This window comes from Physeter macrocephalus, chromosome 20 (genome assembly GCF_002837175.3).
Source record: "Physeter macrocephalus isolate SW-GA chromosome 20, ASM283717v5, whole genome shotgun sequence".
Taxonomy (NCBI): domain Eukaryota; kingdom Metazoa; phylum Chordata; class Mammalia; order Artiodactyla; family Physeteridae; genus Physeter; species Physeter macrocephalus.
This window is the reverse complement of record NC_041233.1, coordinates 79,443,429-79,462,425: the sequence shown is the minus strand read 5'-3', so window position 1 is coordinate 79,462,425 and position 18,997 is coordinate 79,443,429. Positions and strand designations below refer to the sequence as shown.

General features: G+C 45.3%; 2 protein-coding genes across 2 annotated transcripts in view; one reads left to right on the top strand and one right to left on the bottom strand.

Moving 5' to 3' along the window:
• The window catches only part of DOCK1 (dedicator of cytokinesis 1), a 495,771-nt gene that overhangs the window by 247,104 nt on the left and 229,670 nt on the right, over positions 1-18,997 (bottom strand). The gene's annotated exons all lie outside the window — the stretch shown is intronic.
• INSYN2A (inhibitory synaptic factor 2A) overlaps positions 1-18,997 on the top strand; it is a 59,918-nt gene that overhangs the window by 31,300 nt on the left and 9,621 nt on the right. Inside the window, exon 4 of the mRNA XM_055080980.1 lies at positions 12,684-12,755. Coding sequence (XP_054936955.1) covers positions 12,684-12,755 — 72 coding nt within the window. The remainder of the gene's footprint in view (positions 1-12,683; positions 12,756-18,997) is intronic.

The window sequence follows — 18,997 nt, the reverse complement described above, 5'->3', positions numbered from 1 at the left end:
AGGCAGCCGATGTGGAGTCAGGAAACGTGGTTTTGTTCCCCGCTCATCCTAACCTCGCCCCTCTGAGCCCCACGCTCCCACATGAAAGGAGGACAGTCCACACGCGACAAGGGACCTCAAGGGTCCTTTCCGATCTAAGAACCAATCCTCCAGAGACGTCCAAGAACGTCGTAATTTCAGCCACTGCCGTAAATACATACAGAAGTTGAGAGAGAGAGAGAGAGAGAGAGAGAGAGAGAGAGAGAGAGAGAGAAGGCAACGCAGCCCTTTCTACGGGTGTCGGTTAATAAATGCACATAGTGGCCCCACGATTAGGCTTGCTTTCTCCTCCTGATGCTTCAGCCAATCCCTTATCTCTTCCACTGCTACCCATGCGGGAACTGGCCGCTGTCCTTCTGCCTTGCGATCCCCTTTGAAGAGTCTTCAGGGAAACCCCCCCTTTTTTTCTTTTTCTTTTATAACTAATGGCTTTTATATATTTGTGATAAAATATTCAAGTTCTAAAGTCCAAGTTACCGTGTTTTGTGATTTTGAAACAGAAGCACACATGATATTCTCTTCTAGCATTTTCTTCATTTAATACACAGGGTTGCACTGAGTCTTTCCTATAGCTTAAATTTATATAACGTTGTAAATACTGTTTTTAAGTTTTTAAGCAATAATAAGCCTTTCCGTCCTTAATATGAAAAATGAAGCACATGTATTTATGAGAATGTAAAACAGGTTCCAAATTCTTGCTTTGGGCTTCATGCAGGTATCACACACACTTGAAAATGTAATTTAAATAATCTTCCTGTGCAAATGCCAAAAGAGATTTCAAATACCTCCCTAGCCTTTTAAGTTGGTAGGTGAATAAGAGCCTCACTACTGAGCCACCAGGCAATTCAGACACCCCATTCGTAGATAAAATGAGCAATTCAAGGCATGACACGAACGTTTATGGAATTTATGGATTTGTGTCCCAGAACTCGGGTTTAAAAAAAGAGAGTAATGAAATGCAAGTTCTACTTTTCAAATACTTCTTTTTTTTTTTTTTTTTAAACCCCATGCAATTTCTGCTAAGCTACGCAAAAATGGCTTGAGCTCTATTTCCCATTGGCTCTGGGGAGAGTTCCGGTGAAATGTGTGTCTCTGGGCAGGGCACCAGCAAGCTCATCCATTGTGAGCACCTACGGTACGGTGGCCCTTCTGCATTGTCTGATCTAATCCCCAAAATAACACTGCAGGGTAGGAATTGCTTCCACCAGGAAACTAAAGCTTGGGTAGTTAAGTAACATCCCCAAGGTCAAGACTGGTGAGAAACAGTAAAGACAAAACTCACATCTGGACCCATCAGGCCCCAGCAGTATCCTCTCCCTCCTCTGAAAATGGGAAACCTCGATGTCTGCACAGCTTTGAAAAGCAGACATTTCTGTTGCTCCTGCCAATTCTGGGTTCTTCCTTTTACCTGAAGGGATCAAGAGGCTCCTACACCCAGACCTGGTAAGGTCCCCGTGAATTTATGTTCTGGAGAAAGCACAATTTTAACGCTGGAGGGAGCAGACAGCACCTTGGAAGAGATCCCGGTAATAAATTATGTTTTTAAGGATTCCTAATCAGTAAGAGGAATCCCCTCTGTGAGGTAGTTTCAGAAAAATCAAAGCCGTTGACATGGAAGTCCAGAGACCAGGAGCCATCCATGAGCAACCTTCCCAGGGAAACCACTTCAAAGCTTTCACGTACCGCCTGTCACCTAAGTGGCTCGTCCAGTGACCACCAAGTGCCACCCGAGCTCTACCTTAATCAAATGTATGTCCACATTCATGTGAGCAAACGCTGAAGCAAAGTTTTTAATGCACCATAAAAACAAGCCAACTTGTGTTTTAAAAGCCAGATCTGAACGGACACTTAAGAAAAATGAGTTCCTCTAGATCAAGAAGGTCTAAAACTGGGCCTATTTTGACCCAAAATGGAGTCAGATTTTTTTTGTCAGTATCTCATTGGTTACAGCACTAGACTGGCTCCCCAGATAAAAGTCTCATAATTGGACATCAAGAATTTTATACTTGCTGACACCAAAATTTGAAGATTTTAATCTTCAGCTACAAGAGCTCTGAAGCATTTGTTTAAAAAACGAGTGCAATGTCAAGCTTCTGAAACAAAGCACAGAAGCTTCACGGAGAGGAAGTCTGATTTAAAATTGTGACCTAACGTGCCCTAAACAAAATACATCAAAAGAAATTATACATCAAAGATAAAAGCTCTGTGGTTATTTACCATCGGAACCACTGCCCAACGCACATCATTAATGCTTTCAAATTAAAACCGCTGTAAGATGGTACGTGGTGACAATACTACAGCTGAAGAAAATGGAAGCCCAGCAGGAAAATTTGTTTTCATAGAGTATACTCACATTCCTGTTTTCCTTCTAGTTTTGTTAGCAATGCCACCAAAATTCATTTTCATTAATTTTCAATAAACTATAGCTTTAGCTTTATCTCTCCTTCAGGAAACAAGTTAATCAACTCAGCTTCAGCTCAGCCCTAAAAAGTTGTTTCCTTTATTCATAGCTACTCCTGGTGCGCCCTGGGGCCTGTAACTTTTTTGTCATTATTGTCATCATTTTGCAACTTGGCGTCTCCTTGATTTCAGGAATGTATGAAAGAAACTGGAAGCTCTGCCCTATTTGTAATATAACTGGGCAGTTCTACATGCCAAATAATAATTACTATCTGCCCCGATTTTTACATATTATGATTTTATATCATGGAAATCGGATCAGGAAGCGCTAAAGAAAAAGTCCTGCCCTAACAAATGTGTTCAGCTCCGTGTCTGTCTCTGTTCAAATCTCCACGTATTTCTGACAGGAGTAATAATGACTATGCAATAAGAAGAAGACATTCCCTCTTCCTCATCACGCATGGTTCTGTGTAAAGGCAAGGAAGCAGAGAGCTGGGGCAGGGCCCAGGGAGAGGCACAGACAAGGAGACGCCATGCTGGAGGAGAGGCGGGCAGCTCCTGCCAAAAAGCCCCCGGGGACCAGACGCTGCGCGGCCTTCACTCCCCACCACTGTAGTTTCCCTTTAATTCTCTGTGATGAAAACAAGCATTAAAAGCTTCCCTAACAGCCAGAGCCTCCCCAGAATAATCGAGTCACCACATTTGTTGGGGGGCTGGGCTGATAAAAGTTCATTTGTCAACAGCGTCTAAAGAAAACCACCGAGTTCATTATACATGGTGTTGGCCACTGAAACGTGTTCACCAGGATTCCTTCTGGGATAAAGAAATGACATCTCCTGGGGTGAGGAGGGGAGCCGGCTGAGGTGCAGACTAAGCCATTTATTTTAATAACTGGGTGTGGGAGGCAGAGGATGACTGACCTTTCCCACTTGTGTGGGGAAACTTAAGATGGTATCAGGGTAATACTTTTAGACAGACGTTTTCACCTGATCCAGCTGGGAGCATCACAGAACGGACCACCCTGCGGGTGGGTATCAGTTAATCCAGCAGAACACTCAGGCAGATTCTTCATTCATTCATTCACTCACTCATTCATTCACTCGTTCATTATTCAAAAATATTTCTTGAGTACTCGCCACACTTCAGACCCCAATGTGAGCACTAAACGTCCATCAGGGAACAAACAGACAAGACCCCTGCCCTCGGGGTGCCGACATTCTAGTAGGAGAGACAGACTAAAGAGCAAAATCATAACTCAAATTTATGGCATCTTCCATGGTGGTAAGTTTAAAGCAGAGAAGAGAGGTAGAGTGCTGACTTTCTATCAGTCACGACAGAAGCCGGCGTTTACGAAGCACAGCTCCAGCCCTGCCCTCCAGAAGGTACCAAACTACGTGCTGGGATTGGGAAGATGGCTGAAGCTGTGTCCACGGCCACCAGTATGCTCTCAGCCACACAGGACCACGGCCACCAGTATGCTCTCAGCCACACAGGAGAAAGACCCCTCTCCTGGACATCATCAGCATCCACCGTGGAATGATCTGGAAAAGAGCCACAGCAGGGTGCTGGGAATTTGCCAGAAGCCATGCTGGGCAGCCTATGAGGGAACAGAGGAGCTGGTCCAGACCAAGGCTGCTGGTGGGAACGAGCACAGAAGCCGCCCCACGGAAGGAGTGCCGCTTTTTAAAGTTACACAACTTACTCCGGCAACTTAGAAGCAATTCCTTCATCTTGGAGACAAATGTCCTCTAGATTTTCAAGTGTCGTGAGGGCAAGGTCTGTGTTTTATTCATCCAAGCAACTGCTCCCCAGCAAAGGGCCAAGCACAAAGCTGGCAAACAGGAACCATCCCGTGGACCGAACACGCAAACATAGTGAAAGCCAGTTGGTTCCTTTGGCTAATTCATAGCAAAGTGCTTGAAAGTCTGTAATCAGAACACTACACAGAAATAACCAGGATTACGGAAAATCATCCCGATGTGTTTCATAAGCTCACACGGGGTTACACAGAGAGCTCGTTCTTCAAGGGTCCACATCTCAATTCTTGGCTCTGGGAGAATGGTGCATGTACAATTTTGAGAACTTCACCCTCTAGTGGAAAAAATTAAGTAAGGGTAACCCTAATGGGAAGAAGAAAGATGCAGCTCAAGCTATGATTGGGCTGTGCTCTAAAACATCACTTCTAAGTAATCTGTTTGGACCTCTGCACAATTTCCAACAAGCCAAAATCACAGATGGTGTTGGAGTTCCCAGGCTATTAGCCCTCAGGTTCTTTCAGCTGTATTGACTCAACAGAGAATGCTGCGAAATCGAACGGTCAAGTTTGTAGAGCGATCATTTCTTCTCACACAGGACTCCAAAAATGGGTCTCCCTTGAAGGTTCCAACCAGAACAACTCTTATTTTATGCAAGCGACACCTGGAACGTACACATTCAAATTCAGGAGGATCGCATGAGTGTGTGTGGAAAGAAGAATCTGATGTCCTTCAATCTCAATGAGAGCCCTTTCCTCCAAAAAGAAGTCCAGAAGACAAAACTCAAAACAGAGGAAACCAGTAGTTAATGAGAACGGCCTTACTGCCCGACCTCACATCTACAGGCAGAAGAGCGGGAGAAGAGAGAAACCAGGGTCCTAGAGAATTAATGATTGCTGGCTAAAATTCCCTACGTACAAACAATGCAGCGATTATAACCCAGAAACTAGTGCAGGCACTTCTCTACCACATTCAGGGTAATAAACAGAAAACATGGAAGTGAGTCTTTTAAAGCTTTCTTTAAATGTCAAGAGCTGCCAAATTCCACTGAAACAGAGATCAAACCAACCCTCATAGATCAACTGAGACAAAGTTACCTTCCCAAATAACTTTATTTTTCATTTGCTCTTTCATTCATCATTCCGTGCATCCAAAGCCTTTCCACCTCTCCCGTGACCGGCAAGCCAGATGCTGGCTCGGCAAACAAAGAAAAAGGCAAAGCACGCCATGACGATACCAAATGCTGGCGGAGGAAAGTCATTGAGAGCTGGCCAAAGGGCACCTGAAGCGCAAGTGACGGTGCAGAATTCTAAAAAGGCTTCACAACAAGCAGCCCACTTAGCCATCCCTAAGGCGGGGCAAAGCAGGGCTGGTGAAAAGATCCGGGGTCAGTGTTAGTCTGTGTTCTCGAACTGCAACCTCACTTTTTAAAACAAACACACTGCTTGGTCAGCTTGGGGATTCCAGGCCACTAACGAACAAAGAATTGCTCAGACTAACACAGCAAGTCTGCCACTGGCTGCAAAACGGCTCCCCCCTCAGCTACTGGGAAAAAGGGACCCGGTCAGACCATCACCAGTGAAAGCCAGTACTGCCTTTTATTGACCAATGGGTGTTCCTGGCGTTTGTTAAGAAAACTGGCATCATATTTTTTTAACAAACTTAAATTGGATGTCCCCCAAATCCTGGCATTTAATAGCTCAAGTTGATAAAACAGATATAGTTGAGTTTCCACGGTTATATGGGGAAAGTCTACTTTCACTTTAGCCACTAAACAGCTGATATAGGAACTAAACTACAGTTGCGGGGCATAATCCGGCAAATTCCTAACGAGCAATTAGACTTAGGAACAAGCCAAAACTACTGCCAGAGGTGGGCTTAAAACACAGGAGACGGTCACTGAAAACAGCTGAGTCTGACTACTTTTGAAATTTAATTTCCCCCACCAAAAGTAGTGGTATCACTTTATGCCTCTAATTAATATCACTTTGAGACTATTAAGTGGAAAAGCCCTTTAAGACGCTGACATAAATGATGGCTCAGTTATCAAGAAGGCACAGCTGGAGCACAAACCTGGCCTAGAATGCGGATGGAAAAAAAAAAAAAAGTGAGAAGATGAAGTGAGAAGGCTGAAAGAACAAGAAAGATCAAAATCAGGAGAATAAATTAAACAAGGGCATAAAATGATCACTGAGAGCAGAGACCCTGCCATTCTCTTTGTTGCAGCAAACAACGTCTGGGCAGAGGGCCTAACACATACCTTTGAGTTAATTCAAAGTGACTCAATACCCTGTGTAACGAGTGTTTCGAAGACCCCAATTAAAGGATCACGCCCTGATTTTAACATTACCCAAACACATCTTTTGCTTACATGCTAAGAGCTCTAAACTTGCTGAAAATCACCGTGTCATTTAAAAGACCCACAAATTAGCACTGGGGTCACTTGCGCTGTGTGTCCTGTGCCGTGCGCCCTGCTCTATGTCCCGAAGTGGAAGTGGAGGAGGGGCCCCTCCAGGTGCATATGCTTACACACTGGTGATGCTGGTTGACGGGAGAATGCTCTTCCGAAATCTAAAACCAAACACTCCATCCACAGTTCCCCAGGGAACGTGAGAAGAGATTTTTTTTTTTTTTTTTCCCATGGGCAATTTAAGATCTTCTGGCGAAAACAGTGTTGTGAGATGTGGCAAGAGAAACAGCATATTAAAGCCAATTCAGTAATCCAGTACCAGGGATTACAATTCAATACCACAGAATTCTTTCCACTTGCCGACCACACTTCTCTGAGCTGCTTGTAACTTTGTCAGACTTTGCTTTTGAGAGCAGGCACAGTAAGAGACACGTTCTTCCCTTTCCTGACCTTTCCACCGAACAATCTTTATCCGCTGGGGCTGGAGTGGAGACACAGAGTTGTCGGTCTCCACTCTCAGGCCCCATCTTCAAGATCTCAGAGACACTGAGCCACCTGGACATGGAGCCAGGAAGAAAGCTTCCGGTGACCTTTCTGTGATATTTTGCAGCGCCCTCTCCTACCACCCAGGGCCCTGCTATCTTAGATCTCCCTGTGGTGCGTTCATGGAAAAGCAGATGCCGCCTGTCCCCCCCTGTCCCCGGCTCTCCATCCCCGCCTCCCAGGACACACCTGTGGTCCAGCTCAGGCTGAAGCGGGCAGACATCCTCCTTCGCTGATCACTCCTAAGGCTTTGTGGCGAAAACCGCCACACCAGCTCTGCCCTTTGCCTTCCCGTCTTTGTTTCTGTTTTTAAAATCCCATTCCTCATTTTGCCCCTTTTGTGGCTGATCTACAAGAGGACTAACTGAAGAATTGCAGACCCAGAACTGTCACCAGTGCTGTCTATTCTATTTTATCCAAGTGGACAAAAGTATATTTTTACCTTCGGGAATTTTTGATAATGACAACCAAAGAATTGGAGCAGATGTCCTCAGAAGCCAAAGGTAGCTAGAGAAACTGGTGAACCACACTCTGAGTTAAACAAGAAAGGAGGATCTGATGTTTTCTTTGAATGGGGGTGCCCCAACTAGAGTTCCATGCTGTCTTCTATAAAGGACACTCATTTTACTTTCTTTAAAGCACAGCAAGGTCTTCTGAAGAAATCTTGTTTCACTACAAAGCGGAAGTGGAAATGACTCTCATACTGGACTCCACCGAAACTACCTTGTAAAATTAGCTTGAGCAAAACCTCCTGCTTTAACAAATCAAGAACAACAATCCCTCCACGTGCTTTCCACAAAGTCCATTCTCTTTACATCCCTGTTAATTGCATAACTGAAGTCTAGTCTCCTTTACCTTTCGATAAAGCCCACCCTGACCAATCGGTGTCCAAAGGGCATCAAGGAAGGGGAGGGTCAGGATCCCAGAAACGGCCCCTGGGTTGGAACCGTGATCTGGAGGGATGGGCGTCAAGAGGGTCAATGGAGCAGGAAAAACGGCACCTGGGACTCGTGGTGCCGCACGCTACGCTTTCCACTCCCCCACGTCCCCCCACCATAGTAATATACGCTGTTGAGTCCAGAACATTGACAAATGGCAACTAGCTGTAGTGAGATGATACACAGCAAGTGCTGCAAAGATCAGTGCAGTAAAAAACCCATGTCTGCAGTGAGCATGCCTGTATCACTGGGACCCAAAGAGGTTTACGCTAGAAAGTGAGAACCAGAACTTTTCAGTTAGAACTGTTTTCGTTAGATTTGTCTGTTACTGGACTTCAATATGAGAACACAGAGACTGACTGTATTATTTGGTTACAAATTAATATTAACCAGACACCCAGCGTGTACCAGGCATTGTGACAGGCGTGGGGTTATAAACCTATAGAAGGTATAGGTTCCTCAGAACAAAAGAGAAGAGAGTTTTATAAAGGTAGCAATTAATGTGCGAGGCAGAAAGTTTATAATTTTTGATCAAGATGTTCTCCCTCTGTGGCTTTGACATCAATAATCTAAGCTCTCTCTTCTCCAAACTTCTAATCACAAAAGACCTCTAGCCCTACTGTCACTGGAGAAGCATCTGCTCCAGCAGTTCAGAGTTTCTGGACTGCTTCTCTTTTTGGCAATGGCAATCCAGAAAGAGAATCATTCCAAGTATTGGTTTTATGACTTGTTTCCAAGCGAGAAGGAAAAAATAGGGACATTCCGTAATGGCACTTTGTGTTCCCTGTCCTGTAGAAAGGACTTATCTGTTTTGTCTGTATTTGGAGAACACACTCATTCAGATTCTGCAACACAATTATTAATGTGACCATAAAATCATCAGCGAAGCCAAACCCTACATCTTGTAAGTCCCACGGACAATTAGACGGATTATCAAAGCAATAAGCACAATGGGTTACCCAGTTTGAGCCCTCTACTAAGAACACCCTCATGCTTAATAAAACTGTAGTGGACATACCTTGATTAACAACAGCTACTGGAGGCAGCCTGTGACTTAACCATATGACACAAGGACAACACTTTAACTTTTATCCACAAACTAATCTCTCACTGACATCCGTTTTTATGAACTACCTTTCTGGACTCCAAACATCTGAATCCTTTCAAAAAGAAAGGTCCTTAACAAAACCATGGAAACATCCTGAAGGGTCTTCCCTAGAATAGTTCGTGGCAATGAGATCTTGAAAACACTTCTCACACATGGTGGCAATACGGCGGACCACCAAATTTTCATTTAAATTAGCTAAAAAAGGGGGGACCACACACAGATATGTCTCTCTATGAAGCAGATATTATGACTCACTTGATTCTCATTAACAGACATCAGCCGAACCATACTGTGTCTCAGGACTGTGTGAGTTAGGTTGGGCTACAAATAAAGGAAGGGGAAAAAAAGAAACTGAATGCAAATGATGTGATAGAAAGGGAGGAGTGAGAGTAAAGGTTAGGAAGTAGGTTCCATGTCATTCTGTCATCCACGTATAAATAAACCTCTACGGTGGCTTCCCATTAAATGTACAACAATGTCCAAAGAGTTTCCTATTTTATACGATCTGTTCTCACCTCCCGCCTCTCTCGTGCGCTCCAGCTATTCTAGCCACACTGGCCCTTTTATCTGTCCTGCAAACACGCCAACATCATTCCCATTATGATGTTCACAACTGATGGCCCTTTTGTTTGCAAAACTCGTCTCTAGACCTGGAGATGACTAACTGCTCTTTCATTATCACCCAGGTCTCATTCCAAATGCAGGGTCCTCGGGGCGGGGGTCAGCCAAAGCCACCCGTACAACATTTCCTTAACAACGAGCCGTATCCAAAGCCATTCATTCATGCGTTCATGTGTTGCCCGTCTGGCTCTCCCACTCTGCTGTAAGCTTCGAGGACAAGGACACAATCTTATTCCAAAATCTCTCCTCAGTAGCCAGAATAATGTCTGACACCTAATAGCACTTAATCATTATTTGCTTACTAATTATAACAGGGAAAAAATGTGTGTTTTTTTACCAAGTGGTAAGAATAGTCTGTTCAGAAAGGGCTTTAAAAAGAGCAGTTTATAACTGAAGAACCCCAAGGTCCTGGAAGAGAGTCCTCTTGTGCGTTTTAGGTGCCTGAAGCCTTTGTCCTGCCAGTGCTGGACTCACTGACTATCCCAAGATGGCAATTATACAAAGTGCAGAACACAGGTCCCAAGGCTCGAGCAGGGCATCACGGAGCGTCAGAAGCCTGGGGTCTAAGAATAATGAGATCCCAGACCTGAAGTGTTGCTATATTCTCCTCTGTAAAATGAGGTAGCGTAATTAATTCGAGGACTCGAGGCTCTGATGTAAGTGAGACGCTTGGGAACTCCACGCTCCTGGGCAAGGAAGGGGTGTTGGTGTCGATGAGAACGGATGCAGATTCTTCCTGAGGTCTCGAGCAGGAAAGTTCTGCAAGCATGGAAGTAGGATTTTCCTTAGAGCCCAGTAAGCGTGCCCCTCAAATAAAGGTTAGGACATGCCCTTGGTTTCGTCTGTCTTCTTTGAAAAGCCTAAACTTTAGAATGTGACTAGCGCCTACAGAAAACTATTACGTATCCTCTTCCCTGGCTGGTGCTTAACACACACCAATGCAACACACAGAGGGGCTGTCCCTCGTCTGCAGCCCAGCCTAACAGCGGGACAGCACGTCCTGCAGCAAACACGTCATTGCCAGGACTTGTGCTCAAGTCCCGTGCTTATTTTACCATACAAAATGACCATGGTCAGACATGAGCTTAGGACAGAGCTCCAGTAAAATCAGTGGGATGGAGAAAGGCCTTTTATATATAATAAGGCATGGGAGAATGGAGGTCAATGTCTAACACAGAGGACCCTTGGTAATGGGTTCAGCAAATCTGGAGCCAGGGAGGAAGGTTCAGGAGGAATGTACCCTTGGGGCCCGTCATCAGGAGGAAAGGCCTAAGGAAAAGAGGAAGGTGTGATGCACAAGCTCTTCACTGCTGCCCTCCTGACAAAGCTCGGGGGAGAGGAAAAGACCCCAAGTGGGCATCCAAAGGCGTCCAATATGGGGGACAGAGGTCAACACAAACGCAGCCACAGGGTGATTCCAATTCTGGCTCGAATATCGTGGGCCACAGGCACTGACTGGCGATACTTTAGGACAGAATATTGTCACTTGATTAATAAATGAAATGCAGAGAACTCAGAGGTCAAGGCCGAGTTCACCAAAGCTCACTGCGACAACATGGCATGGAGAGGAAAATCCTTTGGTCAAATGTTTACGCAACACCAAATACAATGAGGAAAACAAAAGTTAATTTCAATTCAAAATCCATGACGCATGCAAGAGAAGTTTACATAGGCAAGGTGATAAAATACCGACTCTCCATGTTGACAGAAAACCTTCTGAGCACTATTATTATGCTGAGTCACTCTCCAAACGTAAATTTGCCCCCGAAGTACGTATAAGCCAATTCAGATGGAAGCTCTCCTTCTGCCACTAACTTAACAGACCCTGGTTATCATGTTTGTCCCTTAGCACAAAGTAATATTCAGAATAAAATACGCCTGCACGTTAAAAATATCAGAGAGGGAAGGCCAGCCAAAGTGACAGGAAAAACATTATGAAAACTCCCCAAAACTAGCTTCTTGGGGTGACTGGGCTGAGAAAGAGTCAAGAAAATCCTCCGATCGAACCTTTAAGTCTATACAACCTTCCAGAATATACTCCGAAAGATACTCTAAGGTTATTTCTGTTAATGGGAAGAGAATCAGCACCCCTACCTCTCCTCCTAAAAATGTCTAGTCTCATAGGGCTGACAGAACTCACCAGAGAATGTAGCCAGGGACGGTGTCACAAGGCATTGACAATGCAGCACGATACTCTACCACATAGGTCAGCAAATTTTTTTCTCTAAAGAGCTAGAGAGTGAGTATCCTGGGATCTGCAGACCAAGGGTATTGTAGCTACTAATGTAAAAATTTTCACTATTCTTTATTATCAAAGCTTAAAGCTTTTTTTATGGACACTGAAAATTTAATTTCATTAGTTTTCACGTGTTCCAAATATTATTATTCTTTCAATCTTTAGCAACCATTTATGAATGTAAAATTCAATCTTAGCTTGCTGGCTCAGAGTGGGATTCGCCTGAGGGCCCCAGTCTGCAGACCCCTCCTCTCGCAGGCCAAGGGCTGGTGGGGCAGAAACAAGTCAGAAGATCTGGGGTTGGTTTCCCATCAAAGCTTCTTTTAAACACCATAAATATCAAGTTGCACTGAAACATCCCAAATTCCCTTTGCTCGTAACAAAATCAGATTACTTACTTCATCCAGTAGTTTATGTTCGCATGCTAGATTTAATTTAAATATCAGCTATAGAGGTTGCATTGATTGTATACAATAAATGCAGAGGCAGGAACAAAATGGGAAACACACTGATCGATTTCCATTACCATAATGAGCAATGGCATTGGGAAAGAATCTGATTGGAGCCGTGTGCTCTAGAAAAGCCAGCAGCCAGCAGCCACCACGTGTAATGCTCTCCTGTTCTTATCTTGTAGGCTTTCATATCGGACTGGGCAAGACACAGCTAATTGTGACACATGCAGGAACAGTGCATGTATTATCTATAGGTATGTCAACGTTCTCCTCTTCCCACTTTGTTATTATGAGTGACAAATGATGTTTACCCACGAATGCAAGAATCATCTGGGATCATGCTGGGGTGATTATATCAGACAAAAAGTAAAGAACCTTTCCTGACCATAATTCTAGGCTGCTTCTAAATACTCAACCTCACGTACAGAATCACGGGATGAGGGAGCGCTTGAACCCATATATCTTGCAAATGTATCTTAGCAGTGTTTCCAAAATCGGTGTAAGTTTGATGGCTTTGCTCCCTCAGAATCGATAGCCATGAACACTGTACTGTGTGTTCCGGAACGGCTGTGAAATATAAGCCCTTCAGATGGTATAGATCAAAGGCTGCAAACCACACTGTATGTGCTACGAATACCACAGAAAAACCCAATGTGCAGTTTATTTCCTGGGGAATCGCCAGGGTTGTGGCACTTATGTCCCTTGGGACATAAGCCCCTGTCCAGAGCCCTATGGCTGGTCTTCCTGTTTTTCAATTTGAAGTGCGTTTAGATTACTCACATTGACAAGAATACAGCAGAAACTTTCAAGAAGCAAAAAGCATGTTAGGCTTTTGGCAGTAATTTAGGATTTCAAGACATGGTCATGACCTTCAGAGAGGTTACTGTCTTTTTTTTTTTCTTTTTGGAAATGTAATTTTCATGAGCAACAGATGAGAGCAGTGAGAGATGTTATGATTTAGTTCATTTTTTTAAATTAAGCCTGAGGAACAATTTTACTTGATTTGCCGAATTATCAGCAACAAAAAAAAAGCTGCACAGTTTTATATCTGAAACTGTATAAAGGAACCCCAATCTCAACCAAAAAACACCTTCTAAAGAGATCTTCAAAGTTACCACCCTCCTATCAAGAAGGTATACACAGGCAGAGGGTATAAATGTCTTTAACAATGGCAGAAAGCTCGAGTCCACACAGTCTTGGGTCCCATCACATCTCCAATCCAGATGGAGCATCCCAGACTGGGCCCCAGGTTCTTTAAAAGTAGAGTTGGGTCACCTGGTGACTGGTGTGGTTGCAGCAGAAGAAACCACAGGGTAGACACGAGCTCCGGTACCACCGCGGCAAGGTCCATCCCGCAGAGGTTCTCAACCCAGGGAGATTTTGCCTCCCAGGGCACATTTGGCAAGGATGGAGGGAGATGCTTTCGGCTGTCACAACCGGAGAGGTGCTACCGCATCTACTAGGTAGAGGCCAGGGATGCTGCTAAAGTCCTATAACACCTAGGACGGCCCTCCACGACAAAGAGTCAGCCCGTCCAAACCGTCAACTGTGCCAAGACCGAGAAAGCCTGCCGTGCAGGAACCACGGCCTGGTTACGATCTAGTAAAAGGCACACAAACTGCTAAGGCCTCCTGGCTACCCAGAGGGACCCGGGTCCCCTGCAGCAGCCCCGGCCCAGCAGGCCAAGATGCCTGATCGCTCTCCACTATTAACAAGGAGGTGAAGATCAAGCGCCCGGGCAAGAAACGCCAAGCACTCCAAATACAGACTTATCGGAGAAGTCTGGTCGGTGGGAATCTTTTGACTACACCCATATTATGGGAAACGATTTTGAATCAACAGGGAAGGGACGTTAAGTGACAAAATAAAATGCTTCCAAAGAAAAAAAATGCTTTCGCTAAACCAGTCAATTAGGAAAAGAAATGAAGAGCTGAGAGCTCCTGGCATAAATATCCTCACCATTTAGCTTTTGCTACTCTGGGAGCTGAAACTCCTCCAGTCTCCAATGCTACAGAGCCGAAGTGAACACAGATTTCCAAAGAAGTTGCCAAGAGTGAGCTTGATGGGGTAAACCCACTTAACATTTCGTTGGTGACTGAAAGAAGAATTTATTAGGACGCTCTCCGATGTAAATGGAAGTAATTTACATACATTTAGCTCTAAATCCAGAAGTAACTTACATAAAAAAAAAAAAAGTGATCTTAAAAGTGATTTCACAGTCCCTGAAGGACAGGAGTTAGCCTTGAGTGGTTACTGTTTAGACACGGCTCACCCAGCGATCTGTGTGAATCCCAGCACGCAGGCCACTGGCCCCTTTATCACGAGGACTGGGAGTTCCGGCACCGCAAGAACTTGACAACATTTAGTGAGACTCACTCACCAGGTAGAGGGATTGAGTCATCGCGACCACTTGGCTCATCTTCTGCAAACTGGGGAAATGCGCGTCTCTTCGTAGAGACCTTGTCATCCAAGATGTGACTGCAGGGACCGTGCGTCTTCAGGAACCGTGTGCAGTGGGGGCCTCTACAGCCGCGCCACCCCACAGTAAGGGAGCCCTCCCTCTAAGCGAACAGAGCATCCCGCGAGAGGCGGTACTAGAGAAGGAGTGGAGTTTTAGATCGCTCTTTCGGGAACGTGTTTCAAAATCCCCCCGTCAGAGTGATAACCCCAACAAAAGTTTCCCAACACTCCAACATCTGCTGCAAAGAGAAGTTACTCGCAAGGCTTAATAGTAACACTTCAGCTGGACTCCCACTGCGCCAAAAAGCAGCCTTCCCGCTATGAATTCACACAGAGGTCTCTATGTCATTACCAGGTCGAGCATATATATTCGTCAAATTCTGTTTCCCACTTTTCCTATCACTTTAGATAGGATATCATTTAAAATTATAACTGTTAAAATTTAACAGTTACCCTTGACATTGGTTATTTTTTTTTTTTTTTTGCGGTACGCGGGCCTCTCACTGCTGTGGCCCCTCCCGTTGCGGAGCGCGGGCTCCGGACGCGCAGGCCCAGCGGCCACGGCTCACGGGCCCAGCCGCTCCGCGGCACGCGGGATCCTCCCGGACCGGGGCGCGAACCCGGTTCCCCTGCATCGGCAGGCGGACGCGCAACCACTGCGCCACCAGGGAAGCCCTGACATTGGTTATTGACATCAGCAAGAGTTTTCTGGGCGCTACAGATAAGAGGAGAGGAAGCTCACTTCTGGTTCACTAATTGGAACCCCAGTCAGAGGAGAAATCATAAACGTTAAGCATGTTATTTGGATTTGAATCATATGATTGTCTTCCAAGGTACATGATTTTAAGTTATGCCAAATCTTTTGAGGTGAGGCCCAGATGTCTTCTGTGCCCGTGGTCACCCCCACTGGACTTGCAAGGTATCTGCCACGAAGCACACCCATTTTCCTGAGGTAGAACACCATCTTGTGACAGAACCTGATTTCAGGGTCCTTCTAGACGCCGATTTGCCCCTCCCTTTGTCACACTCAGTACTTTGTAGCACGCTCCTCCGTCCAAAACATCTAACCCACAGAACTAATTCTCTCTTGCCTCCAGTATATCTCATTGGCTTATGTAACACGCAAATAAATCACATCATTTCAACGGTCAGTGCAAATGGCATAAACAGATCCAAACCCAGCATCCCCTTGGTGAGCACCCAGCTGGAGACGTGAGGACAGAGGGTCAGGGGTCAACAACAGAGGAGCCTGTCTGCCAGGAGCATCCAGCCCCGCGTGGGCGGCAGTTCCATCACGGGGGGCACGGTGGTGGTGGCTAATCCAGCACCTCGGTGCAGGGAGCTTTTATAATCCCATCAGAAAACCAAAGACTGGTTACAAGAGAGTGGTGGCTGGCAGTTGTTGATACCTCCAGATAGGTAATTTCCCTTGGGGTTTCCCTTTTGCCAAAAAAGAATGGGGAGTGTAGAGCAAGGGAGAATTCACCCAGATGATTTCTCAGTGTACAGTCAGCCCTGTGATTCAATCCTCCGGTGTCAAATGCTTCACGAAGGAAAGAGGTTTCTTTGATAGAAAAGCATTCAGAACACAACAGGCCATGGGCAGAAGAAAACACCTGTCCAGGTGACCCTGTGGCAGTGCAGATGGGCAGCCAGAGCATCTCAGAGGTGAGCCAGAGGGAGTGTCCAAATTGCAAAGGCTTTATTTATGATTTAAGTGCATCTCTTTTCACGGAGGACGTTGCAACAAATCCTCCATCGATTCCTTCAAACACCTCTGCAGAGACGATCCCATCAGAAGAGGATGAGTTCAAGCTCGGAGTGCCTGCAGTCGGTGCTACGCCTGGCTCTGCACCCAGGCTCTCAGGTACCAGGGCCTGCACCCTAGACTTCAGGAATGTTCCAAGAGTCCCTGTACCACCACCTCTGCCACTCTTCTGGGTCTTTCCCAGAGGATGCCCGCAGCACCTCAGAACTGAATAGGTTGAAGGAGTTTCAAAATAAAGACATTTTAAAATGCCAAAGGCCTGTGGTTGTCCCAGAGCCTGGGCGAACACGAGGGGCCATCAGAGCTGCCAGTTTCCACATGTTGCCATTTGTCACACCTGTTTGCTGGCAGGCAGAGAGCCCTGGAGGTCAATGAATTTGATCCCACCCGTCTTGCATATTTACACACTACTTTTCACCCAAAACCCAAGTACCCTCTCCGAGCGGTGTAAGAATCCACCATGTTGCCAGTAACACTTGGCCTAGGGACATGCAAAGGGGGCCGTGTCCAAGACACGGCTGCCTGTGGTTCTAGCAACGCAAGCCCTTGAATAAATGGGTGCCTTTGCCGTGGGTGGCAGTACATACTTCTCTGTAAAAAAAAAAAATAAGTCTGTCATGGAAAAAAAAATATCAAAGGGACAAAAGATCTTGAAGCGATTTCATGGGAAAAGGGCCTCCAGGACCACAAACAAAAGGTTGTGAAAATCAGCCTGCCTGGGACTGATGCTCAGATAGGGGGCGCCCCAGAGGTTAGGGCTGAGCTGCCATTCTCTGTCTTTAGAGGGGTGTCCATCAGATCTCCAAGTCCCGCATGATTGAAGGAAGGGATCAGGTAGGTCCTTTCTAGCTCTGAAATCCCGTGAGTCAGTGATCTACAATTATGAAAGGAATGGATCTGAGAACTTCCGAAGAAAGTCTACGTGGAGACCAAAGTTTGGGCATTCACAGGGCATTTCTCAACCAAATAACATCCATTCCCGTATTGGCAAATCGATTTACAAAGAGCCGAAACAACCATCCTTGGGCAATGGACTGCCCTGCTTCCTAGACACTGAAACCCAAGCATCAAACGTGATGTCTTCCATCACTGGGAATTTGGAGGTGGTTGACATGGCTACAGTTTTTGTTTCCTAAAATGACATTCTTTCCATTTTGATCTGCACCAATTGTGAAATTCTAATTTAAGACCATCTCAGCGTGAAACAAGATAACAAGAGATACAAGTTTTAGTTTCCTGTAGTAAAACTTTTCTGGCTTATCATCCATATTTCCTGTCAAAATAGGCTGTAATTATTTCAGAAAATGTTTGAAGGATAAAGTACTAATATAATCTTTGCTCATAAGCAGTTGAAATCCTTTGTATCCACCCTATCTCAGTAGGTCTCTTGTCAGACTAATCTGATGAGTCACGCTAACTGATGATTCATCCTTTGTTCAGATTTTGTTTCAAAAAGGAACAATGCAACATACCATTTCCCCGCTTTACTGAAGTGGTTAATTCGTAAAATAATACCACAACCAAATGGCTTGAATTCAGATTTGTGCATTTTTATGAGGATAGCCTGTGCTAACCTCAGTTCAAAGGCTTCGGGGAATGAAAGCGAGCTTTGAAAAATAATGATAATGATGATTCAGAATAATTAAGTAGAATCTTTACCAGAATTTAAATCTTCCTGTAAAGTATGAGAATTCCTACCATTAGTTCTAAGTCCTAAAACACCTGTCCCCTTCAGGAGGACACTGCCCGCACCTGCGTCCTTTCTGTATCGTCAGGGCCACCCGCAGCCAGCCTCAAGTGACACTAATAATTAATTATACAGTGAATCCGTGAGTGGACTTGGCCCCCGAAGGGAAGGCAACACTGCCCGTCTGCCTATCGCTTTGTTTTCCACACCCCAGAGGGAGGGAGTTTGCAGGATGCCCTGTTGTCTATGTTGTATTTTCATCTTTTGATAGGATCCATGGACGGTCAAGGATAGACAAAATTTCGAACAACTGTTTTGATAAAGTACCCGAGTCCCTTCCATGTGGTGCTTCTGTGCAGCTCCTCAGCCAGCATTTGTCATGGAACTCCTAGGAGATGGGGGGCATGGTCCCACACGCCGGGAGGCGGGAGGAATTGGTGATCTGGCTGAAGAGACAACCCCGTAGAACCCCTACCGTAAGACCTTGTAACAACAGAGTGATTGACAACAGGGAACCTTCTGTACCGAAGGTGTGAGCCACAGACACACTGAAGAAAGGCAGAGCACAGGGAGATGAAGGC